General features: G+C 26.8%; 1 protein-coding gene across 1 annotated transcript; it reads right to left on the bottom strand.

Annotated features, from left to right (window-relative positions):
• Window positions 1–1,084: 1,084 nt before the first annotated feature.
• Window positions 1,085–27,926, bottom strand: LOC129989386 (DNA polymerase kappa-like). The gene is made up of 10 exons (XM_056097900.1): window positions 27,776–27,926; window positions 22,690–22,901; window positions 15,019–15,171; window positions 12,949–13,360; window positions 10,870–10,994; window positions 9,804–9,970; window positions 6,832–6,961; window positions 5,987–6,158; window positions 4,105–4,468; window positions 1,085–1,730 (listed from the first exon to the last, which is right to left on the bottom strand). The coding sequence occupies exons 1-10, from the start codon at window positions 27,798–27,800 to the stop codon at window positions 1,646–1,648; spliced, it is 1,845 nt and encodes a 614-aa protein (XP_055953875.1). The 5' UTR covers window positions 27,801–27,926; the 3' UTR covers window positions 1,085–1,645.
• Window positions 27,927–27,932: the final 6 nt, after the last annotated feature.

Below are 27,932 nucleotides of genomic sequence, written 5' to 3' on the forward strand. Positions count from 1 at the left end.
ATAACTTTTATGATTTAGAATTAATATATTATTTCAATTTAATATATTATTTCTCATTTCTTCAAAGCATCATATTAGTTACTGCTGAAAGTGGTGACTTTTTTATAACTGAATTTCATTACAAAGGATCCTCGAAAATTATGTTAACGATTTTGACATAATATAAATCGGGATTTTAGATAAGATTGTTGCATTTTAAATTTCTTATTTGATTGTCTTATATTGTATATCATAATTGCCATGATAATAATGCTTTTTATAAATTTAATATATGATAAATTTTAAACCTCCCATCATTTATACTATGTCAAATAATTCGAATGAAGGGAAAAAAAAAAATGAATAGCTGAAGAATAGAAATACATTTTAGAAAACTTATCTCAACAGGAAACAATAATTATGTGCATTTGAAATAAAAGTTAGCTAATTTTGTAAATTCAATACTGGATATTTAAATTTTAGAGATCTATGTAAAGAAAAATTATTTATTTATTCACTTTTTAAAAAATTATACCTTTACCATGCAAGATAATTTTCATTAATGAAATATTTTAAAATATTATTGCTGTGCTTTTGTGAAATGTTAACTTCTTTTTTTTTCCCCCCCAGAACATTTCATACGTTTCCTTCATCCCAGCTTGCACCACAGTATTCTTTGAGTATATTGAAAAATGCAAAAGACAGCCAATACTATTTTAGGTATGAACATGTAATCATCATTTTTTTTTTTTCTTATATTCCTTCTTCATATTTTTTTAAAAATTTAGTGTTAAATTAAATCGCTTTTTGAATGATTGAATCTTGCATAAAAAAAAAAAAAACAGTTAAATGTGAGACTTTCAAAGGTTCCGGTCCCATAAAATACAGCAGCAGAGAACCACTTTCACTCTTTCTTGGCTATTTAACCAAAAACTTAAGATTACTAGTTCCATGAAAACTATTCAAATATAAAATTGCCCACTCTTTAAACATTAAAATTATAGGGAGTGCAACATTTTTTGACAAAAAACAAAGCACAAAAAATATTTTTAAATACATTTATTTACATAAATAATATTTTTATTTTTAAAATAAATGTCTTCTTTGAAAATAGCAATTCTAAATGCAACAAATATTCACATGATAAAGCTATATAATATTAATTAAAAAATAATACAATTAAATATAATTAATTAGACTAGAGTATTGGACAATTTATTTTATTATTGGGATTTGGTAAGGGAGTGTGAAGTCATAATTCAAATAAACCTCAGTGAAGTCAGTAATTTCTTAACTTTTTCTTTTGTGATCAAAATAACATTAAAATAAGAAAAGAACAATTCTTGCAGTTAATTAACTTGACAATTACATTTAAAATAGTAATGGCAAAATAAGATTTCATTAAAATATTCAAATATCTACATTATTACCACAGATTAAATCAATTTTAATTTTTTTAAGAGAATGCATTCATTAATTTAATTTATATATATGATCTATAACATCAAGGTAAAATTCTATAGCCCTCTTATATTTTCAATAAAAACAACAAAATTTATAAAATATATAAATAAAGAATTAAAGTCTTATTTTTGCAAGCTCATAGAAAGATGCTCTATTTATACAGAGCATAACATTAGTCACATTAAAGAAATAATAAATCATATCAATGAAAATAATCTTCTATTTTTCTTTCACTTTTATGGAAAGCTCTCTTCTTTACATTTTGTTTTTCCTGCCATGGTTGCTTTCTGGAATAGAGAAAAAAATTATAAAAATAACTCAAATATAAAGAAAATGATTCAAGAACATTAAAAATATTCATATTAGAGGAAATGTTTTGAACCAATGTTGAACTAGCGGTACTTTTTAATGTCTAAATTTAAACCCAAAATTTAGTCTATGAGATAAAAATTATATAATAATAAACAATCTGGTAATGTAAATGTTGAATAACAAAGATTTATTTATATAACTCATGACACTGTTTTAAGTTCATGATTTGTGGTTCTAAGTTCAGAGAAAACTAGTTTTAATGAAAAGAAGATGCAGACTTGAATGAATGCAAACAATTCTGGTTCCATCACACTCTTCCTAAATGATGACAAAATAGAGAAAGTTGTGAGGAATAGAAAGAAATTGAAGATACTGTGATGAAACTGTCATACTAGAAGAGGAATGAATAAATAATATTTAATTTATAATAAAACTAACAGTGTTCCATTCAAAAATGGAAGGATTTCATTTTCATTTCCCTAAAAACAATTATAAGCAGGTGATATTTTCTTGACACTCACAGCTGTGAGATAAAAACACATGCAAGTCAATAAAGCAATTTTGATTTCTTCTCCAAGTTTTGGCAACAAGTGAGAAGGTTAAAAAAAAAAAAAAAAAAAAAAAAAAAAACCTGCTGGTGTGCTGAGATGATGAGTTTACACTGGTAGAAACATAGATGCTTTTAAAATACTCGTCTTTGTTCCTCCATGGAAGGAGTAAATTTGTTTAATTTTTGTCATTGAATCTTGCCAGAGAAAGGAGACCAGCCAGTGGCTAATTGAAGCATATTCTTCTACTAAGTATTCGCAGGATTAATCAATGGTCTTTGAAAGTTGCATTCCTCTCTCCTAGATTTATGAAATTTGAGTTATTCTCAATTGATACAGATTTTCAATCGGTGATCATTGAAATTTTGAAAATAATTGTCAGTGCAGGTTGATTTTTGTTATATATTTTGGCAAGGTTTGGAATTCATTATCCGGTCCTGTAATACACCAAGTTTATACAAAGTCGACAGTTAAAATCTAAAATATTTTCACAGCGTTTTTTTTTTTTCACTTAAATGTGATTAACCATTAAATAAATTCAAAAAGGCAAAATTTTGTCAAAGCTGTTTTAAAATTACTTTGGTACGACATCACAATAATATGCAGATCTAGAAGGCTAATGGCATGGAAAGAAGTTGATAAATCATAGAATTTTCAAAGCAATATTCATTTTATGTCAGCACATAAAGTTATGAAAAAGAAACTGTACATATGATGAATTTTTTAAATTCGAGCTATTACCTAGTAAGGCAAGTATCCTACCTGCTAAAAAAATTCTGAAAAATTACAATCATGCATTTAAATCTGAACAATTTCTTATGTAATTTAAATAAAGCTTAAAAGTCATAAAAGATAACCAAAATATTTATATTTTGCAATTTCAGCATATGAAAAGATTAAGTTTCACAAATATATATTGAGTTATTTAGAATCAGCAATTGGATTGGAGAGATTTAAAGAAAAGCATAAATTTCATTCCAAACCAATTGCTGTTTACATATGGTAATAAAGCACATTTTATGCTTTACAACATTGATGGACACATTTTTTAGGAATGAATGTTTATAATCAAATGACCTAAGAAAAACAGAAAAAAAAAATCTATTTCACTGCATTTCTTCCCACACACCAGGAGAGAGAGAGAGCCTGAAATAATCATACTGGATTCTGATTGCAAAAAGTAAGCAATAAAATTTTATTCTAATGTTTTGGGTATTTGTAGCTATTCACTCCCTAGTCACTAGCATATATGTGCAAAGCATAATCTCCTACCCCAATCTAAGTCACAGAAAGAAAACTTGGGACTGACAGCAAAATTAGAAATTGCTACTCGGTTTATTTTAGCTTTTTCCCCATTTTTTCTTCATAGCAAAAACTGAATCCTAAAAATAAACATTTGCAAACTGATGAAAAAACCAAAACAAGATAAAAATTAGTATTAAATAAAATTACCAATTAAATTAAAATGCCTAGATGGTTTTCAAGACTATATTTACTTAATCTTTTTTTTTAAATCAATTTTTTCTACATAAAAATTATGTTAAAGAAATGCACTTTAAAATATAAAAAATTCACATTTTTTTAAGGTTATAGGCTTTACTAACATTAATATATTAAATGACCCATATGCAGAGCTTTTATGAGACTACCATTTAAATGTAATCATTCAAGAAAGAAAACTTGGCCTATTTAACCATTGACTCGTTTACCTGTTTAATACCTCATGTTTCTTTTTTTCAAATAAAAGTAACATTAATGTTGCTTAAATGAGTTAATTGATTAAAATAAAAATGAACAATACCTTTTCCTCTCCAGCTGATCTTCAGAAAGAATTTCTTTAATAGCTGCTTTATTCAAGCAATTATCTATGTGAGTATTAAGTTCATCTAAAGTTTTTATTTGGCTTGCATTGCAAACAGGACATATATACAACACCTCTGATGTGGCCGGTTTAGATGATACACTGGATATTGAAGTCTCATTTTCTTTACAAGTGTTCCCTTTGCATTCTTCAAGATCCTTTTGATAAGAGTCTGTGCTAGTTGTCTGCTCTTCACATAAAGTTTGGTTTTCAGTAAGTTTAGGCTTCAGAAAATCTTTTATTTTGATTTGTTTCTCATCACTCTGAATCATATCTTCATATATTAGATTAACTATTCGTATTCCTAAACAAAAGGAAAGATATCATTTTACCTTTTCTTTTAGGAAGCTTATACTCAAAATTAATAATTGAATAAGATGCCTGCATAGGAAAAAATGCAGAAAAGATTATTTATATAAAAGCATTCTTATATTAGATTCTGAAATTAAAAATAAATAAAGTGATAATCATGATATAACATTTGTAAAATAATTTACTTAAAAACAGATAAAATAGGATTCAAAAGTAAGCATTTTACTTGAAAAATCATAAAGTTTTTACTTCTGACATTTAAAAAGTCAATAAAATAAGGATAGAATTAGCAATTCAGATCATTAAAATGCTAAGAGTTTTAATAATATTCAAAAGGAAATTTTAAATATAATGAAAGATATAAATTTTAAACAAAATGGATATTAAACAAATTTTTCTTTCTGGATAGAAAAAAAAAAAAAAATTTATTACATAGAAGTTCAATATCAGGGTAATTTGATTATATATTATAATAACTATTGCTATATGTTTTTAAATTCAAAATCTGCTTTAAGAAGACCAAAAGAAAAAAACATTAACAAGTATTCAAATCTTCTGTAATTTGATTTTTTTAAAAATATATAATATTAATGTGTGTTTTTTTAGAAATTTAGACAAAAATTCTTAAAATGAGGATTTTGATAGATAAACTGAAAAATGTTTATTCTCATCAGCAATTTAAAACACAGTGCCTTTTGAAGACTTGATTTTCTCATAGAAGTGGCATGAAAAATAAGATAATTCTTTAATCTTTTTCATAGATGGCATCAACTAATAGCTAGTCATTAGGTATGGATTAAAGATTTATTCAAAATCACTAATCTATCTGCATTTATTACAGCAGAAGTGAATTCATCCAAAACCAAATTTAGCTATATAGAATGAATTGAGTTTCAACTATCAATAAAATAAATAAAATAAAATAAAATTTTTATCTATCAATAAAATTTTTTTAGAAATTCCATCTGCTATTCCTAATTTCAGTTAATTTTTTGGATTTTATAACAATAACATATTAAAGCATATGCAAAATCAATATGATGATGAAAATCCAGGTTTAATTACACAAAATGAGAAAGATGCTATACCAAACTGTATTAATATATTCACTGAAATGCTTTTCACTTCTTTTTACCAAACCTATTTTGATTTGACATGGAGAAAGGGGAGAGAGAATCTGTATTCAGCAAGGACAAAACTGAAAAGCCACTGTTTTTAAGCCACTGACGTAACACATCTAGGCTGCTGCCCTAGTAAAGAAAGCCTGAACAAACACCTGCCTAATTCTGATCTTTCAGATCACAAAACATCTAGAAGAAAACTGCTGTTTGATTTCTGCTTGTATTATATGCAGATTTTAATATTAAGAATTACTATAGATAATTTTATGGTATGATAATATAACTATAAGAGATTCAATTATTTATTTATATACCCAGAATAAAATGATTTTAAAAGTTGTTGTGAATTCATGATATAAAAATAACTGCAACAGGAAATGTCTACATACCCATGAGCCTGAGGCAGAGGGGTTTGGGAGCAACAGCTGCTATTTCTGAATCCAGTAACTTTCTGGCTGTATTATAAATCACTTCTTCATCAGCAGTGTGGTAGGGCAGGGAATGATTTCTAGTATGTGAATCAAAGCTAGTTGTTTTGTATTTCAATACAACTACTCTACCCTGAACAAAGAAAGAAAGAACTAGTGGTTTGGAAGTGACAGAATGAATGGATTTGTATTGTAAATTATAGTGTTTATTCCTTTACAACAATATTTAACTTATATAACTGTTTATTAAAAACATGATACACTTAGATACAGTAATACATTTATTCAATTGGCTTACAAACCTGGGACAGAATTCATTATTATGCATTCATAAAAAAAAACTCAAAAGAATTGCCAATTTCATTAAATATTATAAAAGTGTAATAATTGCTAATAAAATATCAGAAGAAAAATTTTCTTTTAAAAGAAATATAAATTCAAGGTTAAAAATCCAGTTAATAGTAATATTTTTTTTTAATTAAGAGCATTAAGTATAATCTTATTGGTCAATACTTTTTTAGCATTTGAAAGCAGATGTAAATTTTTAAAAATTCATAAGCATGCTTTATGTTCTTAATGCATTAATTTAAAGATGGAATTATTTGCCCATCATATCTTTTTCTCAAACGAACTAAATGTACTCATTAACTTTGAATAAGTTAATGAAATATTTTACTATGCCCCAAAAATATCAAAGTAAGAAATTATTAGCTACCAAAAATCAAAAATACTTTCAAATGTTTGTAAAAAAACATTATTGCAAAAAAAAAAAAAAAAAAAAAAAAAAAATCGAATGCAATATTTACCACCATGTTGCACAATTTAAGCTCCTCTACAACTTCTTGACAGAGTTCTTGGCACTTTGTATGCAAATCTTCAGGATGACTTATTTCTCTGAATGTTTGCTCTGTTCCAATACTCTTCCGTACATAATCACTTCATAACAAAAAAAAATATATTAATAACCACTTTTTAATTTTTCTAGAAATATATTTTCTTCCATGCGATTGAAGTAAAAAAAATATCTAGAATTGTTTAAATGGAATTACAAAGAATACATAAAATATTTTTCAACCAATTTAATTATCTACATATCACAACAAACAAAAGTTTAATGTTTATTGTGCAAATAAAATTTAATCTGATTTAGTTAACTATGTTTACAAAGTGGCAAAATTAATAGAATAGGAGAAATCATCCCAGATGATACTACATGTTTTGTCATGTTACAATTTGTGTCGAGCAACCTTTGATAAGTATCTTGGGATCATGAGCATTAATATGAAATGCAGAGTAGCAAAAATGGAATTGAGGAATTCTATAATGATTTTTTTTCCAATAAAAAAATAAAATAAAGCAATGTTACTCTCAAAAAGTGGATTGGTAAAGGAAGAACAATCACTGTTGATACATATAGAGGAAATCAATTTTAAACATTATATACATTTCTGATGTATGTAAATGTACTTTAAACATTACCGACAATTTCAGCAAATGAATTAGAATGAAAACATGAATTATTTTTTTTTTTTTAAATGAAAATAAAGTAGAAAATTTCTATATCAGTTTGTCATAATTGAAAAAGTCTTTTGGGAAATAACTACAAAGCCTCACAACACACAGATTAAAAAACAGGAAAGAGTGAAATGACTTTTAAAATTATGTATTCAATACAACTGTTTATCATACATAAGAAAAAATCAATAAAAAAACCCACCCACTTTTATTTTTATGAAAAATAAAACATTTTTTTTTTCAATAAAGCAATGCTGATAAATGTAATATCAATTGCCCTTTATTTATACAACTGGAATATACAGGATGATCAAGAAATAACAGGAGATGTTTGGAGTCCTGTAGTGTATTATGTATTGGACGAAATATAATAAAATTTGGCCACCATGCACATTAAAGTATGCGGTTTCGATTTATCAAGGGAAAAAAAACAACCAAAATACGCCCATAGGAAAAATTCTGGCACTGCGATCGAAAACTTCATTATGTAATTTGCATGTAAAGGTACTTTGTGACACGATATCAAGGATAAAAGGAAGGGCTGCTGGAATTTAAGTCATTGTGCAAGAATTCGCCTGTAGATGACATTACCACTGCCTGAACATGCCTTATTAGACAAGCTGTTTTATCAGCGGAATGAAAATGTCAGGGCTACTCTTCATGAATACTGATGGTTAAAACAGTTACATAGAGGACCGATGACTATAACTTATAAAGAATGGTAGAAAGATTTGAAATGAAAGGAATTCTTGATGTTCAACTAGGCCGAGGACAAAAAGGTTTTTTCAAGCAGAGGACGATTTCTGGTTGTGGGGCTACTTGAAAGCTTGAAAGGTGTTGTGTATCAAGGATTCCTGACATTCCTACTCTAAAAGAACAAATAACGTTACATGTCAGACGAATAAATGCCAATATGCTGCAAGCCATCGTCAAAAACCTCATGCAATTAATTACTGAAACTTCAGGATGTTGGTCACCTTAAGTCAAATTTGCATGTTGCTATAATAAATGCTTTTCATTGGTATTTGGTGTATTGTTATTTACTATTTCCATTGGCAGTTATGTATTCTTTTTTTCACATTATGCGCTTGCAGAGAGGATTTCTCCTATCGGTGTTTTTTGGTACTATTTTTTTTTTTTCTTGATAAATTGAAACCACTTACTTTAATGTGTATGGTGGCCAATTTTTGTTATATCAGAACTTAATATATTATGAAAATCTTACTGATCAAAGGAATTCAAATGAAAGATAGTTCAGAATAATTTTCTCTTATTAGATATATGATTTAAAGGCAGTTTAGGAAGGTGGAAAAAGTAAAGTTCTGTGGAAACTGAAAACATATGATTGTAGTTTTCAGCAGTATAAATTTTCAGTCATAGATCTCAGATTTTTTTTTAAATCATAAGATTTTGTGCATTTTTCTTTAATCTCAAGTTTTAAAAATTTAGTTTTCCTTAATATATACAGGGTGATCAAGAAATAAAAGGAGGTGTTCAGAGCCCTGTAGCATGTTATGTATTGGACGTAAATATATTCTTTCCTGTTTATTATAAATCTATCATTTTTAAACAGATATTAAAACAAAATTTTTCATTAGTTTTCAAAAATAAATATTGCTTCTTTCACTACTTATTTATGCAGAAATGGGATTGACAATATTTGTCCTTAGAAAATGACTTTTGAAGGACTTCAGCATTCATTGATTAATTTCATGTGGGTGTGTATTTTCCCTTTAAAGGACATGTCTAAACTATGAAGATGAGCATCTTTCATATTTTTTTAAGAAATGAAGATGTGAATTGAGAAAAAGTAATTAGTTTTTACTCCAGATAGAATAAAAATATGGATAACTATAATAAGATGACAAATGCTAAAAAACTTAAGATGGACACAGGAGTTAAAAGGTATGGCTTTGTTATGAAAATACTTTCAAGGTTCGGTCATTTGCACAAGAGTATGATATGTTGTTATCAATGCACTGGGGTAAATTTAATCAAATCAAGTAGACATTTAATTTACTGTCTATTATAATTAAGATTATTATAATTAATCTTTATATCACAAAAAAAAACCCAGACTTCTCAGCCTTACTATATTTCCATTATTATAATACCTATTTGAGTTTTCTGCTATGTAAATATTTTCAAAAAAATATATATAAAAATACAAATGCAAACTTTATAGAAGTTGATTGACCTTATTTGCTTTCAATGACAACTGTCCCTTATTTTATTTCAAAGTAAAAGATGAGAAAACTTATACCTCTTGACTACTGTGCTGCCAATGCCTAATGCTACTCTCATGTAAAAATCAGCTGATGATTCTTTGAACAGAATGGGAATCACATCTCTCTTCTCCCACATATCCCAGCATGTGTGGATGCCAAGAGCATTCAGAATTTGACCTGTTACAGGTCCAATGCCAGAAACCTGTGGGAATAAAATGTATTACAATTTGAATAAATTGGTATTAATTTGATAGATGAAAAATACTTGTAAAAAATGTTATCAAACAATTGTATTTTCTAATCAGAATGAAAAATAGGTTGATATACACACAATGTTTTCATTACATTTCCATTTCTTTGTAATAAGTAATTTTGTAATAAAAATATAGTTAAAAACATTTTTTAATTTGCACTTTTCAGTTTTTAATATATTTAGTAATTCACAAAATCTACAAACTAACATTTCTCAATCTAATTAAATGATATTGCCATAATTGTGAAATAAATTCTTAGTAAAATATAACAATTAAAATTTAAGAATAAATAATTGAACTATTCTTTTAACAGAAAAATCCAATAATTATGCAAAATTTTAGAATTCTGGATGAAAAAGTGAACAAAAAAATGGGTTACAAAATTTTAACCTTACAAACATAAACTTATATACTTCTTGTCTTACAAAATTTTATACTTTTACATTACTATGGTTTTATTTCTTCATTTGGCACAACATAAACAACTTCAATAGCTCTTGATGTCATAAAAATGCTTAACTAATACAAACACAAATCATGTGGAATTAAGCAATAGCATTTGAAAATATTTTTTCTACAATATTACTTCTCCATATCTTTTCTACAAAACTTTATATTGAATAATTCAAACACTTTAAATGGCAATTAATTTGAGAAAACTTTATTAAATATGTACCAATGTTATAGTTGTCAATCTTTCACAAAGCTATGTGAATGTTGATATATCTTTTATTTCAATGTTCAATTCAAATCTTTCTTATCAGCTCATTAAAATCAAGCTATAACAATTATTTTAGTGATTCACAAATATAATCATTGTTGCACATTAAGATCTCAAATCATTTACTTTTTTCACAGGCATTGAGGATACAAAAGAATTGACAGCTTCAAGCGTAGAAAGGATTTGAAATTGTCCATTTGGCTTTTTCTGATCAGAGCATACTTTAGCTAACATAACATTTGGTGCTATACCTGGAAACAAGTTTATTTTGTATACATTACAAAACTTTTGCACAGTAAAATAGACAAAAAATAAATAAATAAAAAGCACTAATTTCTACTTTTTGAAAAAAATTCACTTCCATATCAGTAACACTTAGTTCTGAATAACATACATTTGATAAAAAGATATGGTGCATTTAATTTCCACACAAGTAAATAGTTTTCAAATTTTATTCAGGAAATGCATGCTTAGCTTTGTTTAAAACATAAATTACTTAAATCATACACAAATTTCTTATTTTTGTAGAAACAATTTAAATTTTAACACTGATTGATAATTATATATTTTGCTTATGGCACATTCTTCAAGTAATTTACATAAGAATAATTTATAGATTGATATTAGGGAATTTATGTTAAACTGTCATTCTACCCATGTCACTACTAGTCATTCATTTACACTTATTTATTCTATATATAAGAAAAAATGAAATCATATAAATTTGTATATAGTTTTTTAATTATTATATTCAACTCTTTAAGATGCTTTAAAGCTCTCAACCCTAATTTAAATAATAATTAACAAATTGTTTTTAAAGACTTCAGATAAAAAATTACTTTCAGTTTTGCCATTTGTCATAATTATGCAAAGCTTATTAGCAGTATCAAGAACTTATATTTTGGTCTTGGGAGAAATATGACATTTCTCAGATGATACTAAATTTTTAAAAGACAAAGCCTAAAAGATTTACTTAATCTGAAATAGTTTGATTTCACACTTCATGTAATAATGACAACAACTCTAAAAACAAAATTTCAAAAATTATTAAATTCAGATAAATTCAAGTAAATAATTTTTATGGGACAGGATGTAATGTATACTCAACAAAATACCAATACACATAATAATAACTACATTTTCTGAAATTTTTTTCATTGCATTTAGTTACGTATTTATTTGGGAAATATTTTTGGTTTTGCAACTGTAATCATTCCCATACTACTTTAGAAACCACGATATTCCTTTTTAATATTTAATCAAATCTTTACAATCCAGTATTTAAATTTTGAGTCAATATGACAGTAAATATGACAGTAATTATTATCAGGGGGAAAAATGTCTTAATTCTATTTACTATGAGGTTAAAAAGACTCCAAAAATCTGTAGTTCTCAAAATTAGAATAATAGGTCAATAGATGCATTTATAAACGTTAATTATAATTTAATTAATTAATGGATTTTAAACCAGAGGGATAAAATGCATAATAATTCAATATAAAGTGACAAATGCTTCAAGTGAAATAAAATCTTATTCACTGAGCTCAAGATAAAACGCACTGATGGAAAAGATATATATACCAAAGAAGGATGCTAAAATTTTGGAAGTTCTAAAATCTGAAACAAAATTAAGGCAAATAGCAAAAGAAAATAATAATATTAAAATGAAAGTATATAAAGTTAAATTACTGTATGTTCTTAATATCTTTTAATATAAGAAATAAAAGCAAAAGTGAACATGTCTGAAAGGGGAAAAAAAAAAAGATACACAGATATTCAATTTTATACATAGAGAGATTTTTCATTGTTAGCAGTTAAAAGAGAAACAGAGAGAAACTGTTGCAATTAAAATGTTACAGTAAAATTTATCAATTGATTTTTAGTTTATTTTACACAATAAAAATCATATTTTACCTCCTTGTGTAATTGATATAAATTGTAATATGTATAATTGATTTTTTTTAAAGGAAAGAAAAAAAAGAGAAGAAAATTTAGCAAAAAGAAAGGTTATGGCACCTTTTCTCAAAGAAAAAAAAAACCTTCATATAGGGATGATGATAAGCCTCTGAACTAAAAAAATATGATCATTTATGAAAAATATAAATTGTCATACTATTGACAATTCAGTTTTAAAAAAGCCAATACTGACTATTTTTATCTTGCATAAAAAGGCATATGTTTCACATGAGTTAGGTATAAACTCACCAGCACTTGCAGTTAAATTAGTAACAGCATAAATTTGTTCCCTAATTTCCTTGACTATATTGTAGGCTAAATGATCACGATCCTCTCTAGGAACATTCATAGAACATTTTTGACATGTCTCATATGAAGCATCTGTCACAGTAGGTTCTTGTTTTAAGCAGATATTTTGATGTGTCTGTTTCTTGTACTGGTGCTTGATGTATTCAGTTAAATCCAAGTACATTTCATCCAAACTGGCTGGAGAATAATTTGGGTCATATTCTTCAATGATGTGTCTAACTTTATTGCTGATTTCTCGGTATCTTTTGAAATGGCAGGGAACAATAACAAGTTGAGGACAAAGTTTCTTTCCAATAAAACCAGGCATAGCAGCACGAACACCATACTTTCTGGCTTCATAATTTGATGTGGACTGTACAAAGGAAAATCATTAATAATATATATAAGACTGGAAAATATTGTAACAAAAAATATTAACATGAGTTTAATATGTGCATAAAAATCAATAACTGTTGAATTATTTCAAAATTCATAGAAATTTTCATAAAATAGAAAAAGAGATAATATAAAATGATTTAAAACCATTTGACAAATATATTTCCAAACAATTTGATTTCTAAAGAAAAATGTACATTTCTTAATTTATTAAAGTTAATTTATATTTTAAAACATCGTTTTACCATAGAGAAGAACATTTTATAAAGTTCTAATATGTTTTTATTCTCAACATTTTAAAATATTAAGTTTGGTTTATTTTTTGGAGAATGTTGAACGTTGCTTCACTTTGTTTAAACATAGAAAATACAATGATGATAAGCAAAACATCTTGAAATAGGCAATGAATTCTCATGTATCTATTGAAAAATCAGATGCACATTCATATGGGTCAAACACTAGGAATTGTAAGCAATATGAGAATTGTTCATGGATATTCAAAAGTTTCAATTAGTTAGAAAATTATTTTTTTAAAAAATGCAGAAACCTTTACCAATAAAATCAGGAAAGAAATTTTTAATTCCAAATTTCATTTATATATGGAAAATCAATGCTATTTGTAGAGTATCTAGTCTAATAGAGTCAAGGACTGTTGACATTGTTACAATATTACTTAAACAATTAATATCCGAATTATATATTTGTTCCAAACAAAGGAAAATTAGATAAATACCAGATTGGAAGCATATTTAAATTAACTAGAATACTGCTTAATTTACACCAGCATTATCAAGCAAGAAATGATTTTTTAAAATCCAAATTTTGTTGTCAACAAACATAAAATTGTTACCTCACCCAGTCTTATTTTATAATTTATACTAATTTGTTTCAGAAAGTTTCAAATAAATAAATGTACATAAAAATGAATAAAATATAAAACATATAATAACTGGGATTAATATTGCAAATTAAGAATTGAGTATCATGTAATGGGAGTTTATTTTTCCTAATAAAAATAGTTTTTTAGATTGATATTTTCTAACTACTGACTACACATATAATGCAATAATTAATGTTGCAAAAATGTAGCAATAGATTTTTTTTGCATTAATTTAAGAAATCGTTACATTAAAATACTCATTTTGATATGTTCATTCTTAACTACATAACTACATCCAACTGTCAATTCAGATTTCTATAAAATATATAAATTTTAAAATAAATATAAAATATGTATTTTAAATTATTTTTGTATAGTTATAAAATATTTGAAAATCAAACTTATATACATATAATATATATTTAGCCTGGAATAGCTACAAGTTGCTACAAGTCAACCAACACATGCATATAAATGCAAAGATTGACTAATGCAGGCCTTTAAAAAACTTACATCTTTATCAACACATATGTCTAAAAGGTTCTTATATATTAACTGCATGCCATTGGCAAACTTTAGGCTTAGCTACAAGTTATTAACAAACACCACCAGATTTTTAAAAAAACTAATATGTCATTTTTATGATTTTTTTTTTTGCAATTAATTACTTGCATGTGGTTAATAAAAAAGCACCACTAAAAGAAAGGACTAATTTCCATTCTTTATTTAATAAATGGATAAGAGGAAATAATTACCAACATAGATGAACTTCCAACAGCAATTGGCTTTCCTTTGAGCTTGGGGTTATCTTCCATTTCAACAGCAGCATAGAAAGCATCCATATCAATATGGACAATAGAATGAGAGAGATCCCTTTCAGCTTCCAAAGAAGCACACAGAATATTCATCTAGAAAATAAATAGATAAATAAAAATTCACAAATTTTATTGAAATTTAATAAAAGAGAATATTTTTTCAGTCACTTCAAAAAAAACTGAAATCAAGAAAACTTTATCATTTTCCTTACCAGTGATACAGATGCTGTACAAGGATGGGTACCTACTACTTTCTTTTTTTCTGAAGAGTTATGGTTAAGAAAACCCTTCTGTAATTAATTTGTGTGACCTCTAATAAACATGAGTACTATTATACCTTTCTATGACATCATATTACTACAACTTTGAAAATAGGTTTACTCTTAATGAGGGAGGACACAAAAATATTATTGTATAAATAATCAAATTGTTACTACAAATAAATAAATCCATTTAATAGGAGAGATTCAAAATCTCTACATAGTAAATATCTTATTTAGCATTCAAGCTATATATTTAACATTTTGTTATAAAAATCTAAAATTAAGGTACACAAATTATCAGTTTAGACTGGCATTTACAAAGTGAAGAAAAGAATTAGCCCTCTTTAAAGTGTAATTAACACTTAGAAATCAATGATAAAAGCATATAAATATAGTAAAATAATAAAATAACCTTTTAAAAATATAGAAGATTAATAAATATTCTAAACAATAATGCAAAAACAAAATCTTAGTTTTTGAGAAACTTACAAAAATTTTACAATAATAAAAAATATCTATTTGTAGTTTGAAATGTCAATATTGCTTTTTTAATCAAATACAGTTATAATATAAAACATTTCTTCTACAGTCTTAGAAAGCTGTTAAAGGATTCCAGGATAGTTGCTATCATAAGATTTAAAAAAATTGGTGATAGATCAAAGTCTATTATACCCTAATTAAGTTTTTTAAGACATTTTTTAATTGAAAGGAATGAATTGAAACAGCATTTAGAGATGGGTCTTATTATAAGAAATATTATCTTATTATTTCTCACTTCTAAAGTTTAGTCAGATTTTTTTTTTTTTTTTTTTTTTTTAATATTTTACATTTTGAAAATTCAATAAAATTGTGCTTTTTAACCTATATGCAAAAATAATTAAATTTACAGGAAAACATGAATACATATTTTACAAAGAAATATAAGTTATTTAACAATTCTTATTTTCATAAGTTAAAAGAGTTCAGCTCTATAGTTAGAAGCCAAATGAAAATAAAAAATGTCAGTTGACACATTTTTAAAAAGTCAGAGCAAGACAATTAGTGCCTCAAATTTTAACAACACTCATAAAATAAAGAATCTTATTCAATGAACTGATTTTAAAGTTTCGAAGTTTAATGCAAAGCAAGTAAAGAATTTTTTATCACAATATTAACAGAGGTAAAATTACATGACTCAGCAATTCAATAAAGTAATAATATTGTTTTTAATTTCATTACAATAAAAATCATTCTTATAAATTGTATTCAAAATTAATTTTTCAAAAATTACTAGAACTGAAGAAAAATACATTCTTGCAAACAAAATTGATATAATTAAAAAACTACAATTTTTTAACTACAGAGACAATATAAAAATCATATTTGTTTTTTAAGAGAATGTAAAAATTATATTTGTGTGATAATATACTTTGATGCAATTTGGAAAAATGTTAAAATGCTATTATTATTTTTTTAAATTAAACTTTCAATTAAAATTGTAAAAAATCCATTCTTAGCGTATTTTTAATACTTAAGAACAGAGGCGGCGTTAGCAGGGGGGCAATTGCTTGACCCCCCGACGGAGAGAGATTGAGAGTTTCGTCGGCAAAAATCTTCTCCATTTCAGTATTGTTGTAAGGAGCTGCACATTCTTGAATATAATAATTTGAAAATTACCTTAAAGTTAATATGTTGTAAACAGTCGAAATATTCAAGTAACGTTTAAAGCAGTTTGATTATTTTTGGCAAATAATCGTTACGGTGGCAGGTCAATAAGATACCGCATTTTGAGCACAATTTTTATGACACTGACTATAAACTCAATTCAATGGATGTCGAAGAAGTTAAATTCGCAGATTTTAAGGCTTTTGATTGAAAAATTGCTCATCAAGCTTATAATCTGCATTACTTTTGGCAGTATATCCGACAATTTCTGCACGACCAACTATGAACTAAATGCGATGGAAGTCCACAATTTTTTAGACATCTGATTTAAATGTCGTTCATTCAGCTTATAATTTGCGCTATATTTAGCAGAATAATGAATAAGATGTCACATTTTTGCTGACAATCTTTCGGGTGAGTTGTTATCATTGGTTAGGAGAAAAAATTGTTTTCTTGGAGTATTTCGATTACCTGCAAGTGGAATTAGGGAAATATACACTTTTATATTAATACAAGGAAGGTTGTCTTCGTTTAAGCTATTGACTTAGTTTTAAGTATTGTTAAATCACTACCTTAGGACCAATGAAAACATTAAAAAGGACATTTTAAAATTTTCTGCTAGAGGGGCAAAAAATGCCAAATTTTTTGTTAATTTCTAATTAATTGAACAGTTAATTAATTTTCGCCTTTTGAAAATTTGTAAGAATTCGGAATAGTTGCTTAGAAATGGATGCGGAACATGTGTGAATATGTACATGCATACATAGTCACAACGATTTTTATTTGAGTTAAGATGAATGGAAAGGAAGACAGCCAATACAGTGAAGAGTACTATCTGGCTTTTTATAAGCATTTAACTATTTTCGGGGACAAGCGTGACGTTACATCTGGCAGGAATGAGAATTATCATATAAGGAAAAAGAGGAAACGTTACAGTATGTCAAGAACAATATCGATTACCCCCTTCAAAGCAAAAGTTTGTTATAATTTAAATTCAACGCTGCGATTTCAGCAACAAAAATATTTTGAACATTATTCTTATTTTCGAAAATAGCTTCAGAATTGCTTATAAAAATTATTATTAGATTTTTGATAAGCTTTAAGTGAATTTTCATAGATATATTTTGTTCGAATAATTATTAATTTACAAAAACATTAAATTTAAATACAAAGTCAATTTTCTCAGGTACATGTAATTCTATTCCTTCATAAATGATTTGATTAATTTTTGATAAATCCTTTGATTGAATGCAGCAAAATAAAGGTCAGATAAAATAAGTCAATTATCTATTTATATAACATAGGTGAATAGCCTTCAAATTATATCTGTTTATTACTGAATTCAGAAGAATTTAGTACCGTAAGAAAAAAATATGATATATAAATTAAATATTTTATATTGAATATAATCTCTTGATATTTATTTAATCGTTTTTGTTATCAATTTTTTAAAACCTAATATATTAAAGCTTTCAATATAAAATCGAATAGTATTATTTTTATTCGAAATTTTAAAATTACTATTTTCTATTAATTCCAAAACTGCGAATATCATTAAAACGCTTCGATATATTTTTTTGGTTTATGGGCAATGTAAAATTTTCTCTACAGTCATCCTTCAGACAAGAATTAAAAACTATCTTATTGTTATAATTCAACAGTGCATACCTATGTTTAAACAGTGATTGTTAAAATTCAATATTTGTTGTTAACAATGCATGAAATTATTATTGAGGATATATCAATGAAATTATAATCTAACAATATAATATTATTTGCTTGTTCGCATTCAAGTGTGGTGAGCTTGAATTTGTTTTCGATTTCATCAAGTGAATTTAAGTCATTGAAACTGCGGAGATTGCTATTAGTCATTGTGCTTTTATCCATTTTGTGCCGACTCTGTTTTAAATAATCTGCCTAGAAATTTTCAATTGCCTTCACTTCATTCAATACGCAATTTACCTCGTCGTCATGGGCAACTCGAGCATAAAAAACAGGAAAAAGACTGATGTTTCTGTGCAGACAGATTATCAACAGAAACAAACAACCAAACATGCTTCAACTTTGACTGATATTTATGGCTCTGGCGAAACTGGAGTATATGTGTTTGATGTTGATTCTGCACAGTCGGATTTTGAAGATATAAAGACTAAATGTATTCGACCTGGTAATAATCCTTTCTTGGACAATTTTGCTGCGTCCCCAATTGAATTAAAAGCAACTAATCCATTCTTGGACATTTTTGATGATTTTGCAAATGTGAAAAAAGAAACCAATCCTTTCAAAACTGATATTTATTCGAATGAAAAAACATTGCTTTTATACTAGGAAGTGGATGAACCTCCAGAAATAGATCCATCCTGGTTTGAAGTGGACGAACCTGAATTGATAGAAATATTTGAAAACTCCAAAAATATCTTCAGTGTTCTGGACAATCCTTCGAAAAACGATTTTGCTACAAATCCATTTTTGACACGAAATCCTTTCGAACTATCATATAAAAACCCTTTCAAAGAATCAATCATCGCAAATAACAATCCCTTTTCTGGTAGTTCAAAAGAACAAAAAATGTCTGAACTTAACACTTGTTCATGTCCAAAGCAAGATAATCTTACATTAGTGGCATCACGTCCCAACCATTATTTGAAACGAAAGGTGAACAAAGTTGTGTCTTGGTTGAAGTCAAGAAATATGGTTACCAATTCACCATGTTATTTGAAACTAAAGTAATAATATTATTGTTGGACAATAGAGAACATTTACTTTTACAGGTGTTTTTATGCATATTTACAATCTGACAATAATGATATTGAAATAATTATGGCAATTTTAAACAAAATTTAAAAAAAAAATGGCAAAATGTTATTGTATTACTTATGAGCTAACTTTTCAAGAATTGGGAGAAATATTTTATATCTTCACTAGTCCTTCAATAGCTGAGTTGGAACACGTAAATGATTCTCTGCCCTGTTCTACCTATATTCTAAAAAAACAGAGTAAACCATTTTGGAACAACTTTTTGGAGAAATATACGAACACTTTGTTTCTTCAAAGATTTCTGAATTTATATACTATCTGACAAAGGCTGAAATGAATTTGAATTTAAAAGCACAAGTTCAACAACCTGCTAAGAAACTCTCTGTCCTAATGGGCACGAGTAATCATTGCATATATTGTACATATTGTATATATTATTTTTGTGTGTGTGTGTGCGTGTTTGTTTTTTATATTTCACCTGCGGACACTTATTTATTATTAAAACTGTGACTTTTATATAATGGATATGCGCTATGTGTATTTAATATGCATGGCATGATAACAGTAAATTGCAACTGTTATTACTGTTACTTGACTTGAAAACTTTCCCGACTATGACTAATACCTCACTGAGGTTAACACTCATTATGAATTCGGACATCGGAAATTTCTGAGAAGACGGCGAATCAAGACTGCCATCACATTAGTGTCATCTTTATGGCTACAGACACTCATTCGCTTTATTTGCTAACGATTGCTGCAAGCTTACCATTTGCATATGTCTTCTCGGTAACTCATGATTTCTATCTTGTTTCCTCATCTCAGCGGCTCACGACTTATCAACTCATTCTGCTATTTCGATGGTTCCACAGTTTCCATCTCGCACAGTTTGAAAACGTACCATCTCGTTCTGTCAAAAGGTGGTTCCAGATTTAGAATCTCGTTTTGTCATCTCGGTCTTGCAAGACTTTCCTAAACGCTCTGTCACCTCGGCGGTTCCTGATTCATCATCTTAGTCTTTCATCTCGACGGCTCCAGGCTTGTTCTGTCATCACGGCTCTTCTATTACCATCCCGGCGACTCCAAAAAGAACTCGTTTCCTCATGATTTTATAGAATAAAGACTTTTTTATGCAATAGTCAAAATTTCCAATAGCCCTGTCATGATCCTTCACACAAATAAAAATTTTCGGCTTCAATTTTATGTCTCATTATTTATTGAAATGTTTCTTGAATTCACTATGTAATTTTTTTTCTGCATTTTATAAAATATAACTGAGTAAAGTTCCAATTATTATATAATTAAAATATCTTACATTGTATAAGTATCCACCTGTAACTTGTACTGTAAAAGTATATAAATATGAAAATTTCATTCCCTTTCTCAGACCATTAAGCAATCAACATTTTAAAATGTTTCTTAGGACATTGCAGCTACAGTTAAATTCGCACATTTGAAAGAAACAATTATGTTGCTTTATTAAAAATCAGCGGTTTAAAACAAAAATGTAAGAATTTCGATTGCTAACAGAAATACTCTCAGCAAGCAGGAAATATACTGACAATCATGAAGCAGAGCTTTAATAAATTTTTATTGACACCCTATGTATGATATTCATTTCGGCCTTATTTCCTTACTAACCGCCTTTGGCTACCAGCCGATTCGCCAGTATTAATGTTGGCTAAAATTTCCAATTAAATATTTTATGTAACTTGTTCTCTTAATAAATTTTCCTGCAAAATATTTTTAAGCTTCGGATTTTGATAGTTATATAATTCAATCTTACTATAATGTAGACCTTAAACAGTTCTGTTCATTGTACTACTTATATATCTCTCTAATTTTCTGTCAGCGCCCATAAAATTTCTACTTTAAAGTGTGAGGTTAAATTAATACAGCAATTAATATAAAAACATTTTTTACTGAAATCAACTATATCTCTTTTTTAATATGAAAACTGAAAACAGAAGCGTTCGGCATTGAAGTTGTACATGCACTGCAGAATAATTTTCATATTTTATATAATATCTTAAAGAATTATTCAACAAAAGTATCTGTTATTCATCGTAAAGTTCAGTTTTTAGTTTTACTTTCAAAATATTTGATTCAATAAATGATGTAAATAAAAATATTTATTTTATTTCCGTCAGTAAATGTACTTATGAAAAAATTATTAGTTTATTAGAAAAAGTTTAAATTTTACAAAGTGTTTCGGAAAGAAATAATAATTATAGGAATACTTTTGACACTTCAACTTTTAAATAAATAAACGTTTCTACCTTCTACGATCAAATCAGAAGCAATTCAATTGCAGAAGATTGGCGTATCTTCTTTGAAACGGTCACTGAAGTGGTCTAAAAACGCCAATTTTTATAGAAGAGTGATTTTCAATATTAGTCAATGGTAGCTGCATTGTAACAACCTGAGTTTATATACACAATAACTATTCAAATCATCCTTAAGACAGAGATTAAAGAAGAATAACAGTGCATATATATATCAAAGAGGATTTTGAAAATGTTTAAGAAAATCGAAACACCCATTACTTTCCAAAGAGCAGCTGTAAAGCAACAACTATTAACAAGGATTTGGTTGGAATATATTCCCTCATCTCTAACCTTTTTATACCTTAACCTTACCAATTATTTTTTTATGCATATCTTTACAAAATTAAGGCTCTTTTATCTGGCAAAAGTTCAAAGATGATAAATAATGTGAAGCAAAACATTACTTTTTAATTATTATCAATCATAAGTGTCTCAACACACAAGAAAATCATGTTTAAATATAGTGCAAGGCATGTAACACAGTTAAAAAGAAAATATTCTATTTTGTTAGAATTTGTGTTCAATTACTTGCCAATTTCATGCAGGGAGATGTTTATGATTTATTGCATTGCATTTGTTTCATTTATAATGAAAAAGCAGAATACTAAAATCACATTCACCTTTTTAAGAGATGCACTTCGTTCAGCATCAGTTATTCGCTGAAGAACAGATTTAAACTCTTTTACTCTACGATCAATGGATTTCTGTCTCTTCTCTTGGAACGCAAAGTAAGGGGTGCCTTTAGATGCTTCATAGATAATTTTATTGATATGTTCCTTGTCCAGACCTTGCATGCCAGCTTTTTGGTCGTTCAGCTGCATGGTCTTCAACTCTTTATTTAAAAAAAGAAGGAAAAAAAGTAATGAAATTTAAGATATATATGAAGAATTTGTCATTTTGTTTTTATAAAACTGCCAAATAAAATATACATTTTGAATAATCTCTAGGAATTAATACAAAGAATAATATTATGATAATTTGTTCATTAATTATTGAAAATCCTATTCTTCATAACCCTACACCTTCAAATTTTGTCACTGATCTATACTGTGATCTTGACTCTGTGTTAAGAAATAGGGAGAAAAAAAAAAAGCAGAATCCTTTAATTGTCAGTTTTTTCCTCCCTTTTTTCCTAGGATTGTGGAGTGTAATGGGAAAACCCCTCACAATTGACATATACTATAATATCAACTGTGGCCACAACCTCTCCAAATACCATCCCAATGGCTATTTGACAGAATAATTCCCAAACAACTGTCATGAGCAGATTATGCAAGATCTGGTACAGAACAGTCCAATTTGAGTATATTAACTGCAATCACTGTGTTGGAATTTCTCATAACAGTATATGAAGGATTCTGATTAAAAATAGTATATTATTACTGATTATGTATCATACACTTTTGTTACTAATTATGTATCGTACAAGTTCATCATACATAAAAGATTTAAAGTCACTTGTATATGACATGTCTACTGATAGCAAGAAAAAATGGGTTGGTTACATACACTGCAACAGCTGACAGATTTCTGAAGTTTTAATAAACCAAGAGGTCTGCATACAACTCCATTGCTGATAATTTCAGTATCTTCTTTTTTATCTGAGAATATAGTTAACCTTTACTGCTGCTGGCATGTAGCTCTTGTTGTATCAATAAATTGAATATTCACTTTTATAGTGTTCTTTTGCTTTTTATGCTTTCTGTATACATTAATGCAAATATATTGAAAAGATTATTCCATTAAAATCCAACCACAGTATAATGCCTATGATCTCAGATTTTAAAATAACATGACATGCTTCTCCCCTTTATAGATTTAAGCAAACATATAAAATATTTTTTACTTTATCTTGATACCTATGGTTTAGGTTTAACAGCATGTTAAAGTTTTGTAAATTTCATGTTTTTTAACAATGAGATCACAAAAATTCATTTTATTCCTTTATAAAAAAGTACATTTTGTCCCTTAATTATCAACTAATGCTGATCAAATTTTCTATGAGCAAACTTTTATACATACACAATCCAGAGAAAAAAAAAGTCAAACTAGCAACTATCTATGCATGGATAGAAGGAAAAGTTAAAATCTTATTTCGAAATTTTGGAAATGAAATAATGGAATTTCATTCTATGTGGAATATTTTTATTTAAGATAGAAAATAATAATCAAAATATAAATTTATTTATTGCTTTAAAAGTATATTCTATAACATGAAAAAAAAAAAAAAAACATGTAGGTGATTTTTTTAAAACTTCTTCATTATTTTTTACAGACATTAAAATTAGATATATCTTGATTCATTCATTACAGAATTAACAGTTAAAAAAATTTTAAAAACTAGCAGTATATAATTAAAATAAAACAATATATTTATTAATATTAAATTCTATATGAAAATGCATAAATATTATAAAATAATTTACCCAAAATTAAATATAAATTAAAATTTGGGAATAAGATAATTAGTTTAATTATTAAATAGGTCTAATTAACTGAAAATTGCAATATTTTATTTGGTTTTAAAAGCTAACTAATTCTTATTTATAATCAACTCACTAAATAACTGTCATTTCAAGAAATCGCAAACAGTAAAACCATTCATGTTGTAATAAAATTAAATGGTATTCTGACTACTAAGCAGTTCAGTTTTGCTATCGTGTATATGTAAGTGAACCTGCTCAACAGGCAGGACCTTTAATCAATTAGCCAATGAGTTGCAAGCTATTGCCAGAATAACATCCATGATTGGTGGTTATAGCTTAAGTTTAAATGGTCTAGAAAAAAGTTAAAGTGAAAAAGAAAAATAAATATTTAACATATTTGATTACTTTGCCTGTATATATATATAATGCAAAGAAAAAACTTTTTTTTTTTTTTTTTACAGAACCAGCTTGTAGAGGTGGAAGAAAACAATCGAGATCCAATCATACTGCAATTATTATTTCAGAATATATATCAAAAATATATCAGAGAAATCATTCCTTTTATGTTGTTAAGGTATACTGAAGTTTTAAAATGTAAAAATAGTTATTTCAAAATTTTGTGTTCTAAGATCTAAGTTGTTGTTTTGGTGGTAGTTAACTGCTTATTAACGTTGCATCATTTGCAAATGTATCCAACAGACATGGTAACTTTGGTTATTAATCAATAGTTGCAATAAACAAAATATCTCTGGCATTTAGTTAATGCAAATGTTGCATTTTGGCTGGTGCCAGTGGCATACACTAAATGTATGGATACAAATATTATTTTATCAATTCATGGTCAGGTACCGTCCTTGTCATCTGACTGCGGTTCAAAATTACGAGGTCCGTTCCAAAATAGCCCTAGTGTTGCTTTATAACAGGATATTAATATAACTAAACTAAATAAATTCATGGAGCATATATTAAAGAGTATTGGCACTAAATGTTTGGATACAAATATTATTTTATCAATTCATGGAGCATATATTGAAGAGTATTAAAAAGAATTTGTATCATGTATTATTTGTAAAGGAAAAAGAAGAGAATAAATGCTGAAGTATAACAGCAAATGCCCATCACAAGACCTTATCTAGTTTTTCTGACAAAATTTAAAGATTATGATAATAAAAACCCTTTTGTGCACAATCAATGAATGTTATGCCAAATTGAAATACTGTGCATGAATAAAAATGATGAATTTATAGAAAATTTTGAAGAAAAACTGAACAAATTATTGCATTCATACATAGTCAAATTACAAACTTTTTCTTTTAATTTAAAGACAACAGCTTCATCAAATAGAATTGTTATCTCAATGGATTTTAGTAAAAATTAAAAGGATAAAAAAGGTGATAAAAAGACAGCTTTCATTTTTAATTTAATGCAACAAGCAATAAACTTTATTAGTAAAAATATACTATTTATATTTTGGATGTTTTATTGTTCCATTTTTGATAATTTATAGTATTTTAACATGATAATTGAAGTGAATGCAGAAGAAAATGCCAAAGTGAATTTTTTACATTCACATAGGTTATTATTAAGGAAGAGAGACAAAGAGAGAAGTGCACACTTATAACAAATTTCTTATATCAATACACTAAAAAAACACTACAAACTTATTACTTATTAGCCAATTTCCAGAATAATGCAAGATGTATATTCAATTTAGTTTTACTTGAGAAAATTTTTAATTATTAGACCTAAAATCTCAAATAATCTTAATAATAAATTTTTTAACAATATTTTCATTCCAATAAACATTTTAAGCATGCACTTGACTTTGAAATTAAAATTTCTGCTTTGAAAATTATTTGTTTTAAAATTAAGTTTCTTCAAATAATAGTTTTGTTTGTACTATCATAGTGATTATTTTTCATAATATTTAAAGCAAAATAACTATATTTATACACAATTTAGATATATATTTATTTTTACAATTCCAATGATAAATCATCAAAAAAGAAAACTGTGGCTAATCATCTTGACATTTTATATATAATGGAGTTTGGTGATTTGGTATTTACTTGGTAATCTGAAAATTACCAAATAAACCTTGGCACTATAAATATAAACAAGTACAGAATAATACATTAAAGCAAAGACATTGATTGGAAGTTATATTTTTTCATGTAATAGAACATAAATTTTAGGAAAAAAATAATTTTTTTGACTATCTTTTTCCCTTTGGAAAATATTTCACTTAGCAGAAAACTCCATATTTTTTTACAGAAATCTATAAACAATATTTTAGCATTTTTTTACCCAGATTATATGTATATGCATGCTAGTTTCATTTTTCTCTCTCCTGGATTTCTTACGTATGGATATATATTTTAAAAATGCTAGTAAAATTGGATCACTAACAAGCAAAATATGATTTATTTTACATATAAAAATATTTTGCTTTCTCCTACTACAACTTTTCAATATTGCAAAATTTCTAAAATAGTTGTAGTTCATGTACAACTCAATCATTAAAAAGTATTAAACAAAACAGGCATTAGGGTTGCTAGAAAAGTGTTCCATTGGATTGCCATATTTGGGACACACTCGGGGGGGGGACATTAATCTTCAATTTAACCACACAAAAAAATCATACAGATCTGTCAAAATCTAATATCATGGATATCAAATAATACATATTTGATATGGGATGAACCTACTGTGAATATTTCACCAACACTGAAATGCGATTCCAATTCATTCAAGTGTTTGTAAATCAATTGCTATAACATCTTGTATATGCAGCCACAATATATTGAACAACTATTCTAAAAATTTTATCATATTAAAAATTTGAATTAATGTGAAACATACTGTCATTGATGGGTCAGTTTAATGAGAAAATACAAAAAATTCAGAATAATAAATGGAAATTAAAAGCTCTTATGATTTTTAGATAAAAATATCTCCAATGGTTTGAATGACAATAATTCTATAACAGAAGTTTATAAGAATTTTAGAGGAAATTAGACCAAAGAAGTAAAAATTCAATTATCAGGCTTTTAGTCTTTTATTAAAACAATAATGAACAAATCAATAATAATTGAAAATATAAAACAAGAAAGATTTTTTTCTCAATATATTACCACTTTAAATCATTAATTGAAATTTATCATTCAAAAATTCCTTTTCAAACAGTAGAAGCAAAACTCGTGGATGATTGTAGAAAAAACTTGCCTTGAGATAAAATGTGATTGAAAAATATTGGTTTGAATTATTTTAATTAACTTACCAGTTGGAGATGTAACAGCTTCCATTGTTGATTAATGCTTTTACTCAATGAAAAAAAATTCAATTCAATAAAATCATTATTTTAATTAATTTCGATTCAAAGAAAATCTTTCTAAACGCGTCGTTTCATGTCACGAATTTTGGAAAATATTCAAAAT

The sequence above is a fragment of the Argiope bruennichi genome, chromosome 10 (genome assembly GCF_947563725.1).
Source record: "Argiope bruennichi chromosome 10, qqArgBrue1.1, whole genome shotgun sequence".
Taxonomy (NCBI): domain Eukaryota; kingdom Metazoa; phylum Arthropoda; class Arachnida; order Araneae; family Araneidae; genus Argiope; species Argiope bruennichi.